This window comes from Anopheles funestus, chromosome 3RL (genome assembly GCF_943734845.2).
Source record: "Anopheles funestus chromosome 3RL, idAnoFuneDA-416_04, whole genome shotgun sequence".
Classification (NCBI taxonomy): domain Eukaryota; kingdom Metazoa; phylum Arthropoda; class Insecta; order Diptera; family Culicidae; genus Anopheles; species Anopheles funestus.
In genome coordinates, this window is record NC_064599.1 from 41881065 (window position 1) to 41893917 (window position 12853).

Sequence of the window (12853 nt, forward strand, 5' to 3'; positions counted from 1 at the left end):
ATGTAATGATTGTCCTTTTTTCGCATGACCTCCATCGCTCCACCACGGTTTCTTACCACGATCCGGTGACCCTCTTGAACGATGTTTAGGTGAAAAGGAAACACACGGCAATATCGATTCGTTTTGTACATTCATGCAAAGATTTTCCCAACTCCACATCACCTACCCGTTCCGGAGCCAAGCGTCTGCTCAGCTGGATGAAGAGCTCGCGTATAAGCTGCTTGGCGGCAACGATGGGTAAATAACAGACCCAGCCTACCCGGCTACCAACGTACTACCACCACCAGCACCACCGCGAATGAGTGGCGTAAAATCCGAGACAAAACGGTTCAGTGAACAGAGAAGTGCAGCAGACGGCAAAGAGGACCGTCGCTGTGGCCAACCGAAGCCTACTACAGCAGCGGCACAGTCGGCCGACGAGTTTGAAGAGTCGCGTGGAGTACCACAACCATCGTGATGGGGTTAACGTAAGGTAACCCGAGGGTCGCACCACTCCACATAGTGGCGCTCGGTCAACGATCCCTGCGCGAGAGGGAAGTCAACGAGTTTTTCCAACGACCACCGTTCGATCGTAAACGGGAAGAGTTCCACACGCTAGTAGGCAGGCTTTCGAGCGTAACAAAAGAATAACTTTGCTACACGCTTTACACTGCACGGTTCTTGGAGCCGCCATTTTCCCCCAAAACGGGAAGTGAGTGTTTAAAGGGTGCAAGAGGTGGAAGCGGTGTCCCCTGTGCATCCTTTGTACTGTAGCTCCATGTCCGGCCCGCGCGCGTGTGTGTGTGCGCGCTGAATGCCACTTCAATTGTAGCGGTTTGAGCCGTCATTGCCACTGTGAACGATAAGGAAGGAGGTCCTACTTCCGTTGCCACCAATTTTCTTTCCTTCCTTCGGTTTGAGCGAAACTGTAAAGGGTAGGTAATAGGAAGTGGAACGCGTTGGAGTGTAATGCCCATTATGGTTAACCCGTTTTGCGTAACGGAAACGTGTCCCAACCCAGTTGTTTCATTACCCGTCGCCATCCCCGCATCCAGCAAATCAACGCCGGGACGTTTATCGAACGGAAACTAACCTCAATAATCGAAATTACGCCAAACGGAGAGGACACGAAGCATTCTCATCGAAACGGCCGATGTTTGGGACGGCTTTCAACAACTGTGTGTACCTTTTCCCTTTGCAGGTGGAAAACTCGCCCACCAACGTCTGTGCGTCTATCACAGCGACAACAATGGGGCGGAATGGGTCAAACGGTGGAAAACCGAACTGTTCCGCAAAGTGGTTCGTTCGAACACAGATGGACCGATGTCGGTGAAACTTCAGCGCTTCAACCACCAGCTGACGGAGCTAGTACACTTTGCTTTTAACAAATGAATCGAGCAAAGTAATGAATATTTATGGGATTAATTCGAATACCGCACGAGATGCCGTAACGGCTGCTACTTGGTTGGGTTGGACTTTTTGGAAACGGTTTGCCAATTTTGGACCAAACCGGTAAGTGCTATCGGAATATGGTCGAAGCACTTGAGTGTTTTAATTGAATTTAAACATGTCAGTGCAGTAAATCGTCTTCCAGTAAATGGAACTACACACACACACACATGCATGCATACGAACTCAATCCCCCACATTTTGGCTTACGATTCGTATCCAACGCACACAAAGCGGACACTGTTTCAATATTGGAAAGGCTCATATTTTTCTAACTATTATTCTTAACCGGTATCTTTTACCATTATTTGGCACCCTTTTTCACTGGCGAAGAAACCCAACTAATGTGAATGGCTTTATTTGCTCGGAAACCACAGCACAGCACAGCACAGTATCCATTTTACGCACTTTTCTCCATCGCTTTTCCGATGCGGTCGCTTTAACCTTTGGCCGATTGAATATGTATGATGATTCTTCCGAAATGCTCACCAAGCACACTGGTTGCACTGTTCAACCTAGCGCCACCCAGTCCACCCGCTTGTTTTTGGGGAATAGCAAATGTACGTGGGGGAAAACTGTTGAACCACTGTGGCAAATCATTCGCCTGGTTGCAGCTATTAGCAAACGGATTTGCATAACATTGCACCACCCTCGTTAAATTAGATCGGTTTCCAAATGGATACCCAACCGATGAGGAGGGCATCGAACTATGGCAAACTAAAGAAACAACCCATCGCATTGGAATGGGGAAGAAAGATTCTGAATTGATTTAAAGTTTGTTTCAAATTGAAGACAAATTAAGCCTCTCGAACATATGTTGAATTTCACTTGTGTGCTTTTCTAATTGGTTGGAATAAAATCAATAATACATGCAATTAAGATAAAACCGTTGCAATTACTATTGCCACAATGCTAAAGCAAGTATATACCTTTAGTGTTTGCGCCTAAGAGTATGCAATGTGTGAAACATTATAATAAGGTAATGCGTTGTAAAAAACTTCTTAAAAGTTACTAATAGAGTTAACCAGGAGAGTTTTTGTTTTTATGTTATGTGTTTACTATTGTTGTTTTACTGCCCAACTGAGAAAATCTGTGAAAAATAAGTTTTAATTAATTGCTTCTTTTCCTTTTGGTTTCAGTAAAGAATTCAGAAGCATCAGCAATTCAGAAGAACAACGGCAAACATTTTTTTTAAATTTTCATTCGTCATGTGTTTTATGGTAGTTTTAACTTTTCAGAGCATTTCAACTATTTCGTCAAGTACTGGGCGCCTCCAGCCCTCAATAATCTATTACAGATTTCAGTGTTACTCATAGCATCTGGTTTAACCCCGTGCCTACATGCTTAGCAATTGTCGCGTTTGCGAACGCGACAATCGTAGCACAGTTTTCCCAAAAAATTTTGCGACTCTCGGCGCGACTTCAAGGTTGTTTAATTTTTCTCGTGCAAGGTTTGTTTATGTTTTCAATCTGGCCGGTAGCGGGAAATTAATTTCGAATTAAATTAAATTAAATTAAATTAATTTAAACAAATAAAATAATAATAAATAGTAAATTTATTGTTTTGATGAAGTTGATGAGAAAGGCAAGTTTTTTAACCCCAGTGTCGATGTTTTAAAACAATGGACCATCAAGAAAGCTCGTGGCAGGATGCTGCTAACTCCTGTGATACAAATAACGGCTGTTGCTAACAGTACCGCAGATTGGTCCGTTTTGTTTTCTTGTGTGTTTAACGCTGAAAAATCTTGTTATAATTTTTTCCGGTAGCCAGAAAGAATTGTAACAAGATAAATAGGTGAACGAAGATGTGTTTGCCCACCGCGTCATACACCAGGCAAAATAGAATTGGGATCGGCAGCTTCGAGTAGCATAAAGGTAAAAATCTTCGAATACGGGTAATCGAACGTGTATGGCTTTTTTCTCATTTCATGACCGTCACCGTACCCTCAATGTACAGGTATTCATAACCACGATTCCAACACAGCTTGCAAACTACCATCAATATACATGTATTCATAACCACGATTCCAACACAGCTTCCAAAAGGGATCGAACACTTTGCTGTGGACTATCTAATATTTTTTAACTCTAATATTTTTTCAAATTAATTACTTATTAATTAATTATTAATTAATTTATCTTGTTCAAGCAAGTTCAACATACAAGTAATAAATTCATAAACAATGCAGCCATGCATTTGTCCACGATATGGGATTTTTGTTTTGAATTAACAGCGATTCTTCTGTTTTAAAAATAATATTGACATTCACAATAATTATATACAAATCCTGTGTACTTTTAAAAAATAAATAGCACTCGATTTTTTAATTTAATTTACAATATTTAATAACACACAAAATATTTAATTTTTTAATTTGTATTAGTTGACCTTGGTATTGCCATGTTTACCTTGTTATTACAGAAAACTGTCATGGCGTCAAGTCGCGCTTCGAATCGCGATTTTTCGTTGAAAATACACGTATAGCGACTTTTCACAATTTTTTTATATGGAGTTTCGCAAAATTTTTCTGATTCGCGTTCGCAAACGCGACAATTGCTAAGCGTTTAGAGCCGGGGTAAGGTATGAATCTTCAAGTGAAATAAAATATGAAATTGGTAATAATTTTAAATGCATATGAAATTATAAATAAATACTCTCTTCTTTGGCTTTTAACGACCTAGCTACGGGGGACGGTCCGGATGGAATTTGAACCCGGTTCTGCCGTGTGGACCGGCCCCGTTAATCACATGCACCACCGCCGCGCAATATAAATAAATACTATATATATTAATACTTTAAAATCATGAATAAAAATAGGAGCATACAGTGTACAGGACTACCTATAGTATCATTTTAATCCATCCATAATATATCCATTTAAATATTATCATCATAATCCATTTTAAATGAAAATAGATTTTCATATACAGATGTCCCCTGAGTTACGACTGTATTTGCAACCGAAGAAACAGCACGAAGCAAGGCGTAAGTCGAGAGTACATCGTTTATAACCATACTTAGAGAGTCGAAATATTCTAGAAGAAAAATAATCCAGAAATCGTTTTGAATAGTATATTAATTAATCTTTTCAATATCTTTTCAATAGTTCCTTCAAATATTTATCGAGAATGTATAAGTTTATTTCAACAGTTTAATTTTTATATTCAGTGAAGACCATGATTTTTAACGGTTGTCAGTGAAAATTAAATAAACTGACGATTTGAGTAAATTAACAACCGTAAACTGTCAAAATCAAAATAGTCGTATCTGCGAACCGTCGTATCTCGAGGGTGTCGTAACTCGGGGGACGCCTGTATGTATTAATGTAAAATAAAAAAAAACTACATTATTATAATCACAACGTATTAAATCTCTACAAGATCCAAATATAAAACGAAAAAAAGTATTTAAAAAATCATCCTTATCACCCAAATCATATAGAAAAACTAATATAGGTTATGCTAGTAGCTAGCTTTGAATACTGAAACGTTCATCTGTATTTAAAAATATCTTATCTATTATATAAATCTTGTAAGGTTTCTTTGTTTTTTCGTAAAAATGCCGATGTTTAATCTAACATCCGAAACTAACTAACGAACAAAACAAAGCTTATGTTTCTTATAACAATAACATATAGAGCTATCAAAACTATTGCTTAGTTTGCTATATAGATTAGACTTTACCGACCCTCTTATAATTTTTTCCTTTCTTTGAAAAGATTAGTGTTAAATTTAATCCCGTTCACGAAATAAAATATCTTACTGTGTGGCATTATAACCTCGGAAATTAGCTTATAATTTCCATATTTATTTTCACTTTTTTCTTACCCATTGATGAGTTTGCCATTCCAGTACCAATGGTATTTCCACATACCATTACGCCACATCACTCTATATATTACATAAGATAAACATGATCATAAGATAAACATCTTTATTAAACATATTAAATACCTTAACTTAATATCTTAACTTAATATTCCGTTTTGCATGAATGCAATATGCCATTTGAATTAGTTCAATGTGTTATAGAAACTCACCCCAGTTATTTTATAAAGTGTTCTTCTCACTAAATTATTAACAAATTTACACCCATGTTCGTGAATAATAGTTAAGTTCAAGCGGTGTTAAATTACCTGAGCGTTCCAGTTACGTCCAAACTGACACATCTTTTGTCTTTAAAAACAAACCCCAACAAAAGGTGCTTCCATCGATGGAAATTCACACTTGTTCTCGTGTGTAAAGGACGAACAGCAAAGAAGCAACGTTTGTGTCCCATTTTAAAGATTTACCATCCACCAACATGAACACCCTCCCAAGATCCAATCTGTACACTGTGCGAGTGTTGGTAAAATTGGACCCTGTTCCCGATTTTCTTATGTAACACAACCTTCGCCCCCGGTGCGCTCAAATCACACTACAAATTTCGAACACACCATACACTTATTCCCCGAGTAGATGCCATTTTCCTTGCGATTTGCCTTCGTTTTTTCCCCCATTTTTCTTTTGTTCCTGCCCTTGCCAAACGCTGCCAACCTTTCACAACGGCACACTGCTACGGCACACCTGAGACCCATCCGCTTCTTCCCAATGGGCTAACATATGCCCTGACCAGGGATGAAAACCATCCCACAGTTCAACAGTGGATCCCCCATTTCTTCCCAACACCACCAACACCAAGTTCAAATGACTGTTGCATCATTTGCCATCGTTTCGTGTTTCTATTGTTTTCCTATACTGTGCTGTGTACTGTGCTGTTAACTGGAACGGGAATGGCACACGCTTACAAACAGGGCACGATGGGCAAACGCACCAAATGCACCGAAGGTTCTCGCTATAAAAAAAACACACACACTCACGCCGTCACGTACGGACACCGAGCATTGGGGGGAAGGGGGGGGGGGAGCCGAATGGAGGTATAAACATTTTACGAAGGGAAATCTCACAGGACATCCAAAGCCAATCCTGGCGACCACATACGCCAGCTGGCAATGGAGCAGCCGCGGCTTTAAGCCATGTTTTATTAACAAAACAACAAAGCGCCACTGTAAAGAAGGCAAAGTGGAATAACAACAAAAACAAAAAAAAACATCCAAGTCCACATGAATGCACTCACACGTACTCGCCCACACGTACAAAGCGAGTTCGGTTCGAAGAAATGCTTGATGAAAGGAAAAATTTGCATATGCTTCAAAACAACAAAAGTAAATCCCTGCTGTGGAGAAGAACAAAAAAAACACATCTTTCCCGGAGAAATGGGTGAAGCGATACGAATTTAAAGGATGCGCCCGGTTGGAGTTTGCCAGCTAGCACGACGGAATCGCTCGGTGAAGCATAGTCGCGCACTGTGCATAGACAGCACACTATTGTGGGGCGAAAACTCCAGGACTGTTCCCACTCAACCTGGTTGCCCCGCGTCTTGGTGTATGCACATTGATGTTCCCTTTCGTCGGCTCGAACCATTGTTGCTGTCCATTCTGCTTTTCTGCTTTGTTTGCCCATTCTGCCATGCTCCGCAGTATGCACGGTCCGGTTCACTTTTCAGCTCCCGTGTGGCCCTTTGTTGCTTCTTGTACTGTTCAAATTTGCATTGGAAAAATCCGCTTTACCATTGAGCGGGGCGCGGTTCATACACACACACATACATAGTGCCACTCGGTGACCATACAACTTTTAAGCAAATTGAAACCATCATCAAAAGCATCGATACAATGTCCCATCGGGCCCGGGCCGATTGCTCATGGGTGCCATTTCCTTCTTCCGTGCCGTTGCTTTTCTAATCCTATTTGCATATTTGTCAGAAGATTTTCCTGCACTTGGATGCGTTGCAAGTGCTTCTCACGACCATTGGGAAGTAGCAACGAATATGTGTGTGCGTTTGGGAAGTCGTTTGCCTTCTTGTTTTTGTTTCGCTGTCCTTTAAAAATTGCAATAAGTTTTTGTTTAAGCAGGTCCTTCACGGTACGAACATGTGCTGTGCTAGTGATTGAATGAGAAAGCCATCAGTTGCACTTTATGAGATCAATTTATTCTGTATCTGTACCGATAATGTTAATTGATTGATGATCAATGCTCAGCTATTGGGTACAATAAGGCATTACGTAAAGTTTGCGCAGCGAACAATTTTTACTTTTGAAGGATTTTGCAAGAAAAAATACTTTCAATTAATTAGTACTGCAATTATTGGACATTAACGTTATTTAATTTAAAGCATTTCAATAATAACTATGCTCCATTAGTTGGGGGTGGCCCGGTGGTGCATGTGATAAACATCGCCAGTCCACAGTGCAGGACTGGGGATCAAATCCCATCCGGACCGTCTCCCCGTAGCAAGGACTGACTATCCTGCTACGTGGTACAAATACATAAGTCTAGTAAGATCACACCAGATCATACCTGGATCTGAATCGTAGTAGAATCATCATTCTCCTCTCGTATATGCCTCTTTTCAGCCTTCTGCTCTCGAATATGGAAGACCACCACATTTCCTTCAAGATCAGTCGCATAGTAATAATTTGATCAGTTTTTGATATCCCGTTCCGTAATCCTATTTTATATTTTCCTATTATCGCTTCTATTAGTGGGAAAAGTCGATCTTGAACTATTAGGTATCTTGTAGAATACACTACTATTAGATATCTTCTAGAGGACACTGTGTCTTTAATTTTTTTCTTGGATATTTTCTCCTTTCTTTTTTGGAAATTTCCAATTTCTTTTTTGGACATTTTAAAAAGAGAAACATTATATCGTTTAGCAGAGCAAACCTACAAAATTATTGATCAATTTAGGCTACTTTGAGCTGTTTAAATATCTTCACTTGATGAGCTCTAGCTTCAGCTCCAACACCTTATCAGCTTTGAATTTGTTTTGTTTTCTCAAAACACAAATAAAAAAAATCATTTCGAAAGATCTTCTAATTAGTAAAATGGTCTTTTCATTGCATTTAATCTTATTTCATAACATAAAAGTAATTTTGATTCTTCATTTCCACAAGATATCTTTAACCAATGAAAGCCAATTTCAAACAAATTACTCTACTCACATGCACAAAGTGAACTCAACGGTTATCAAGCAAAAATCATACAATAATAGAAATCGTGTCATTCCAATTATACCCTATTAAAATCTAATAATTCTGCAAAATTTTCTTTTTATTGCTTTGCCCGGATTGTGACCTGCCAGCATTTGTTCCAGGCCATTTAATTGGCCATACTACGGTAACAGATGGTCCATACATACAATCCTGAAATCCTGTGCGGTGAAACCGAAGGAATGAGCATAGCAAAAAAAAAAACATAAAAATAAACACCGTTCCAATCCAATTTCATCACTTATTTGAGCATTTATGTTGGTTCGCTGCTTCGATAATATGGTTTCCAGTGGGAAATCAATTTCTACTCGATCTGTTTTTTTTCTCGCTAGGTGTGCTTAGCACATAGGATGCGGAAAAATGAGAACGATTTTCGATTACCCTGATGCTGGCAGTCTTTTTAATTACATTGCCATATTTTTTATCGGTCGCTTTGGACCAATATGCACTTGTATGCGGTTCAACTCATTTCAAGTGCAAAAATCAATTGCATTGCATATTGTCTGATTTAAGACTATTTTGTTTTTCGTTTCTATTCACTCCTAAAACGGTGAAATAACACCAAAAAGTTTATGAACACAGGTACACAACCTGCAAACGGCGAAATGTTTTTCACCTTATCACAAAGCGCAACGTGAATATACACCTCTTCACTTCAATAGATTGCTGTTGAATTTTCCTTTATCTTGCCCCTTATCACAACCATCAGCAATCATACACTCATGAGCTTATGTTTGATTATCTGGCAAACAAAAAACTTGCTCTACCAATGTCGATAAAAGTTCGAATCCAGCAAAGCAATTGAGCTTTTCCATTGCTTTTTTTAATCAACCTTTGATTACCATTCATCACATACTACTGATCGATAATCAACCTTTAAAATCGACCATCCACTCAAAATGGAGCACGTGCCCATAAATATCAACCTACAAATGCAGTCCACAATTCGGGTCACAAACACGCACACACCACCCTTGCCCATCGAGCTAACTACTAACGGCCTAAAACTTCATTATCTTCTAACCCGAATTACCACCCTACCGCCCTGATAAATATCCCACCACCCGTACCCGAACAACCATTTTATCTTTATCAGTATTAAACGAGTAACGAACTAAAGCCAACTGAAATGCGCTACCGCCACGCATAACCGATTACTGGTCAATAGATCCGTGATCCACGTACTAGCAAGCTAGGCCTGATTTATGGCAGGAGCATGTTAATGAATTTGCTGCTAAATTGTTTTTCGTGGAACGGAGTACGCGTAGAAAACGGAAGCGGGAAAACATGCAATATATTCGGCGTGCAATAACGGTGCACTAAAATGGGGCCACCGGGACAGAAGACCGCCACTAATCCCGACGTTATTAGTTACAGCTAATGCTTTTCTGTTCCGGTTAAAGTGTGCGCAAGTTTCGGTTCGATTGATAAAACCTCTCTGGTGGGCTTTGTTTCAAAGTTTTGAGAGAAAGTTTTTTAAGTAAATTCATGATGTATAAAAGTTTACAACATTCAACAATATTTGAAAAAAATAGGATAAAAAGCAAAAATAAAATAGAAAAATATAAATTTATAACATTTTTAGAAAAGAGAACAAAAAAGTAACAAACAAGTAAATCAATTGAAAAAGGGCATGCAAACTACGCAAACACAGTAATGACACATTAATAAAAGATATAATAACTAAAAAGTATCAAAAACAAATTTGCAACATTGATAAATATTTGAACAAAAAAATTAAGATCAAAAGTAAAAGTTAAAAATTGTAAATTTATAACATTTGTGGAACAGAAATCAAGTAAAAATATCACACAATAAAATATATCAAGGGAAATAATAACGTAATATAATTCAAAAAGGGTATGCAAACTACGCAAACACAGTAATGACACATAAATAAAAGATATAACAACTGATAAGTATCAATCTACCACTACCAACTAGCAATGTGACTCCACTAGAAAACAAACAATTACATCGACATTGAAGCATTTACGGAACGAAAACAATCATGCATTAATGCATCGGCACAGTTCCTCAAACAATTGATCAACCATCATCGATGATTTCCTTTATGAGCAGACTCTACAAGGTGCAAGATAAAGGCGCACACTCGGTGGCATTTGTTGCTAGGTCAAAACAAACGTCCAGGTTCCTTCTGCTCCACTTAACAATGTACACCATCTAGCTAAGGTAAATTATTGTTTAAGCTTGCCAGCTAGCTACAGAAGAACTGCCAGTATATAAGGATAGCTTAGGTAGCTTTACACTATACGAGAAATAATCCTTAACCTTCTTGTGCAATATTGTTTTTTTTTGCAGCTTCAATCATTTTTTCTTTCCGCTGAATTTTGTATACCTTTCGTTGCAAGTGCGCTCTAAACACTGTCGCCGTTATCACACCCCCGATATTGATATGGCTTGCGGTTCTATTGGTCAATTGTGATACCGTTAATAACGTCTGCCGTGTAGCGTAGCGGTATATCATCGTAAGTCCGTGGACATTATTACGCGCCATCATCATCATCATCCACCCGCTTCAACGGACTCCGTTAGTTGAAAGCGTGCTGCCATTTGATAACGATTTCCCATCCAGCCGCTCTGATAACGACTGGCCCATCCACTCCGCGGTAGCGTGTATGGTACAGGGCACTCGTTTCCGTTGCGGCTATTACTAACGAGACCTCCGGTAACCTGAGGCTCAGTTTCAAACTATCCGTTTCGCGAACCGGGTTGCTGCTGTTGGGTCGAAACCCGTTTCAAGTGGGCAGTAACGGCCGGTGAATCCGTTGGCGTTTGGTGTGTTTCGGTAGTTGTAGGTAGTTAGAAAAAACGGTCCAGCACTTATACCGGACAGGTGAAGACGGTGCGACATACAGTGAAAAGATGGCAGAAGGTGCGAGTGATCCTACCAGGCGCCGGCAGCCAAACTGACCGCCGATGTCAGTCTTGTTGTATTGCATTACGCACAGCATATGCATGAGTTTCCCACTGATACTGAGTCCGCCAATCCGGGCTTCATCTAACGTTACAGGGCATTCGCACGATCACGACCATCCCTCGGTGTTGAAGCGGCTGCACGGTACGTTCATGGTAATTGCTTGGCTGTTCTTCAACTCACTCGGAAACACCGTTGCAAGGTAGCTGTTTTGAAAGTGAAACATAATCCATTCACCATCCATTTATTGCAAGCCCCGCTACAAAGTGTCCCTAACACATATTCTCTATGGTACGAAACTTTTAGATACTTTAAAAAAACATGGACCAATAGACAGTACTTCGGCGTACCGGTGTGGATTTTTGTAAGTTTCCACAGGGCGAGAACTCGAGTTCTCAAAATGATTTACATCATTTGGCTCTTTTCCTTCTCGTCTTATCGTAGTACCACCGAGTCTACATGATGGCCTGCTGGACATTGACGTGCGCCGCCATCATCTGCATTTTCATCGATCTGGAGGGATTTGAGGCACACGCGCATAGCATTGTCGGATTGGCGACGTTTGCCCTAGTGTTCGTGCAGCCCATCCTGGGCCTAATAAGACCACCCCAACAGCAGGCACAGTCCGCAATTAGAATCTTACACAGTCTGCTAGGGCATGGCGCGTACATTCTGGCAGGTAAATTACCTCGGAAGGGGGAGAGTCCCACAACACGCTGTACCATCGCTGGGACTAATTACTCTTCGTGAGGTGTTTTATTTTAACCCACAGTTACGAACATGTTCCTGGGAGTTGGATTGGAATCGGCTCACATATCCTCCGTTATGTATGGTCTGGTCGGTGGAGCATTAGGCGTTCATGTGCTGGCACATGCAGCTTTCAACGTAAGTTCCACAAGCCATGACCGACCCAAATTGAGTGCATTCATTAACGGTAATTTACACCCTTTCTGTCCCTCTCTCCCCACATTGGGTAGGTTCTCGAATATCTTGCCAGACGGAAGGGGTCAGAACTGGACGTGAACAAGGATGCATCGGTAGGTATTTTGTGAGTGCAGGTAGAAAGGATTCCACATCTACTGCCGCATTCAACAACAGTAACAATTTACTTACCATCCTTACTACTTCTGTTCTGTATCATCCCATGCAACAGTTTTCACGCTGGAGGAAAACTACCCTGATGTTGCAAATGATTGCACTGTACGCGTTCGCCATCGTAAATGTGGTATACGTGTGGCGCGTATAACACAATCACACTCGCCTTTCGAAGTTCCGGTAGCTCCTTTCTTTAATTTACCCACCCCAAAAAAGAGGAAACAAGGTCACGCTACGCTATACCCTCCTTAACTGTGATGAACACATTTGTCTACCTACAAATATACGCTTGCACAAAACGGA

At 40.2% G+C, this 12853-nt stretch overlaps 1 protein-coding gene across 2 annotated transcripts; it reads left to right on the forward strand.

Moving 5' to 3' along the window:
- Nucleotides 1-10662: 10662 nt before the first annotated feature.
- LOC125771904 (putative ferric-chelate reductase 1 homolog) lies at nucleotides 10663-12853 on the forward strand. Of its 2 annotated transcripts, XM_049443063.1 has the most exons (7): nucleotides 10663-11413; nucleotides 11552-11657; nucleotides 11762-11819; nucleotides 11900-12134; nucleotides 12228-12340; nucleotides 12433-12492; nucleotides 12609-12853. In XM_049443063.1, exons 1-7 carry the CDS (start codon nucleotides 11404-11406, stop codon nucleotides 12699-12701), a joined length of 675 nt encoding a protein of 224 aa, XP_049299020.1. In that variant the 5' UTR covers nucleotides 10663-11403; the 3' UTR covers nucleotides 12702-12853. The 2 variants fall into 2 exon arrangements, with proteins under 2 accessions (XP_049299020.1, XP_049299019.1); XM_049443062.1 differs by lacking the exon at nucleotides 10663-11413 and having other exon boundaries at nucleotides 11470-11657.

Coding starts and splice junctions, on each gene's coding strand:
- LOC125771904 (XM_049443062.1), top strand. CDS start 11,497: ATGAGTTTCCCACTGATACTGAGTCCGCCAATCCGGGCTTCATCTAAC. Junction 12,341..12,432: donor TGGCACATGCAGCTTTCAAC/GTAAGTTCCACA, acceptor CACATTGGGTAG/GTTCTCGAATATCTTGCCAG. Junction 12,493..12,608: donor ACGTGAACAAGGATGCATCG/GTAGGTATTTTG, acceptor CCCATGCAACAG/TTTTCACGCTGGAGGAAAAC.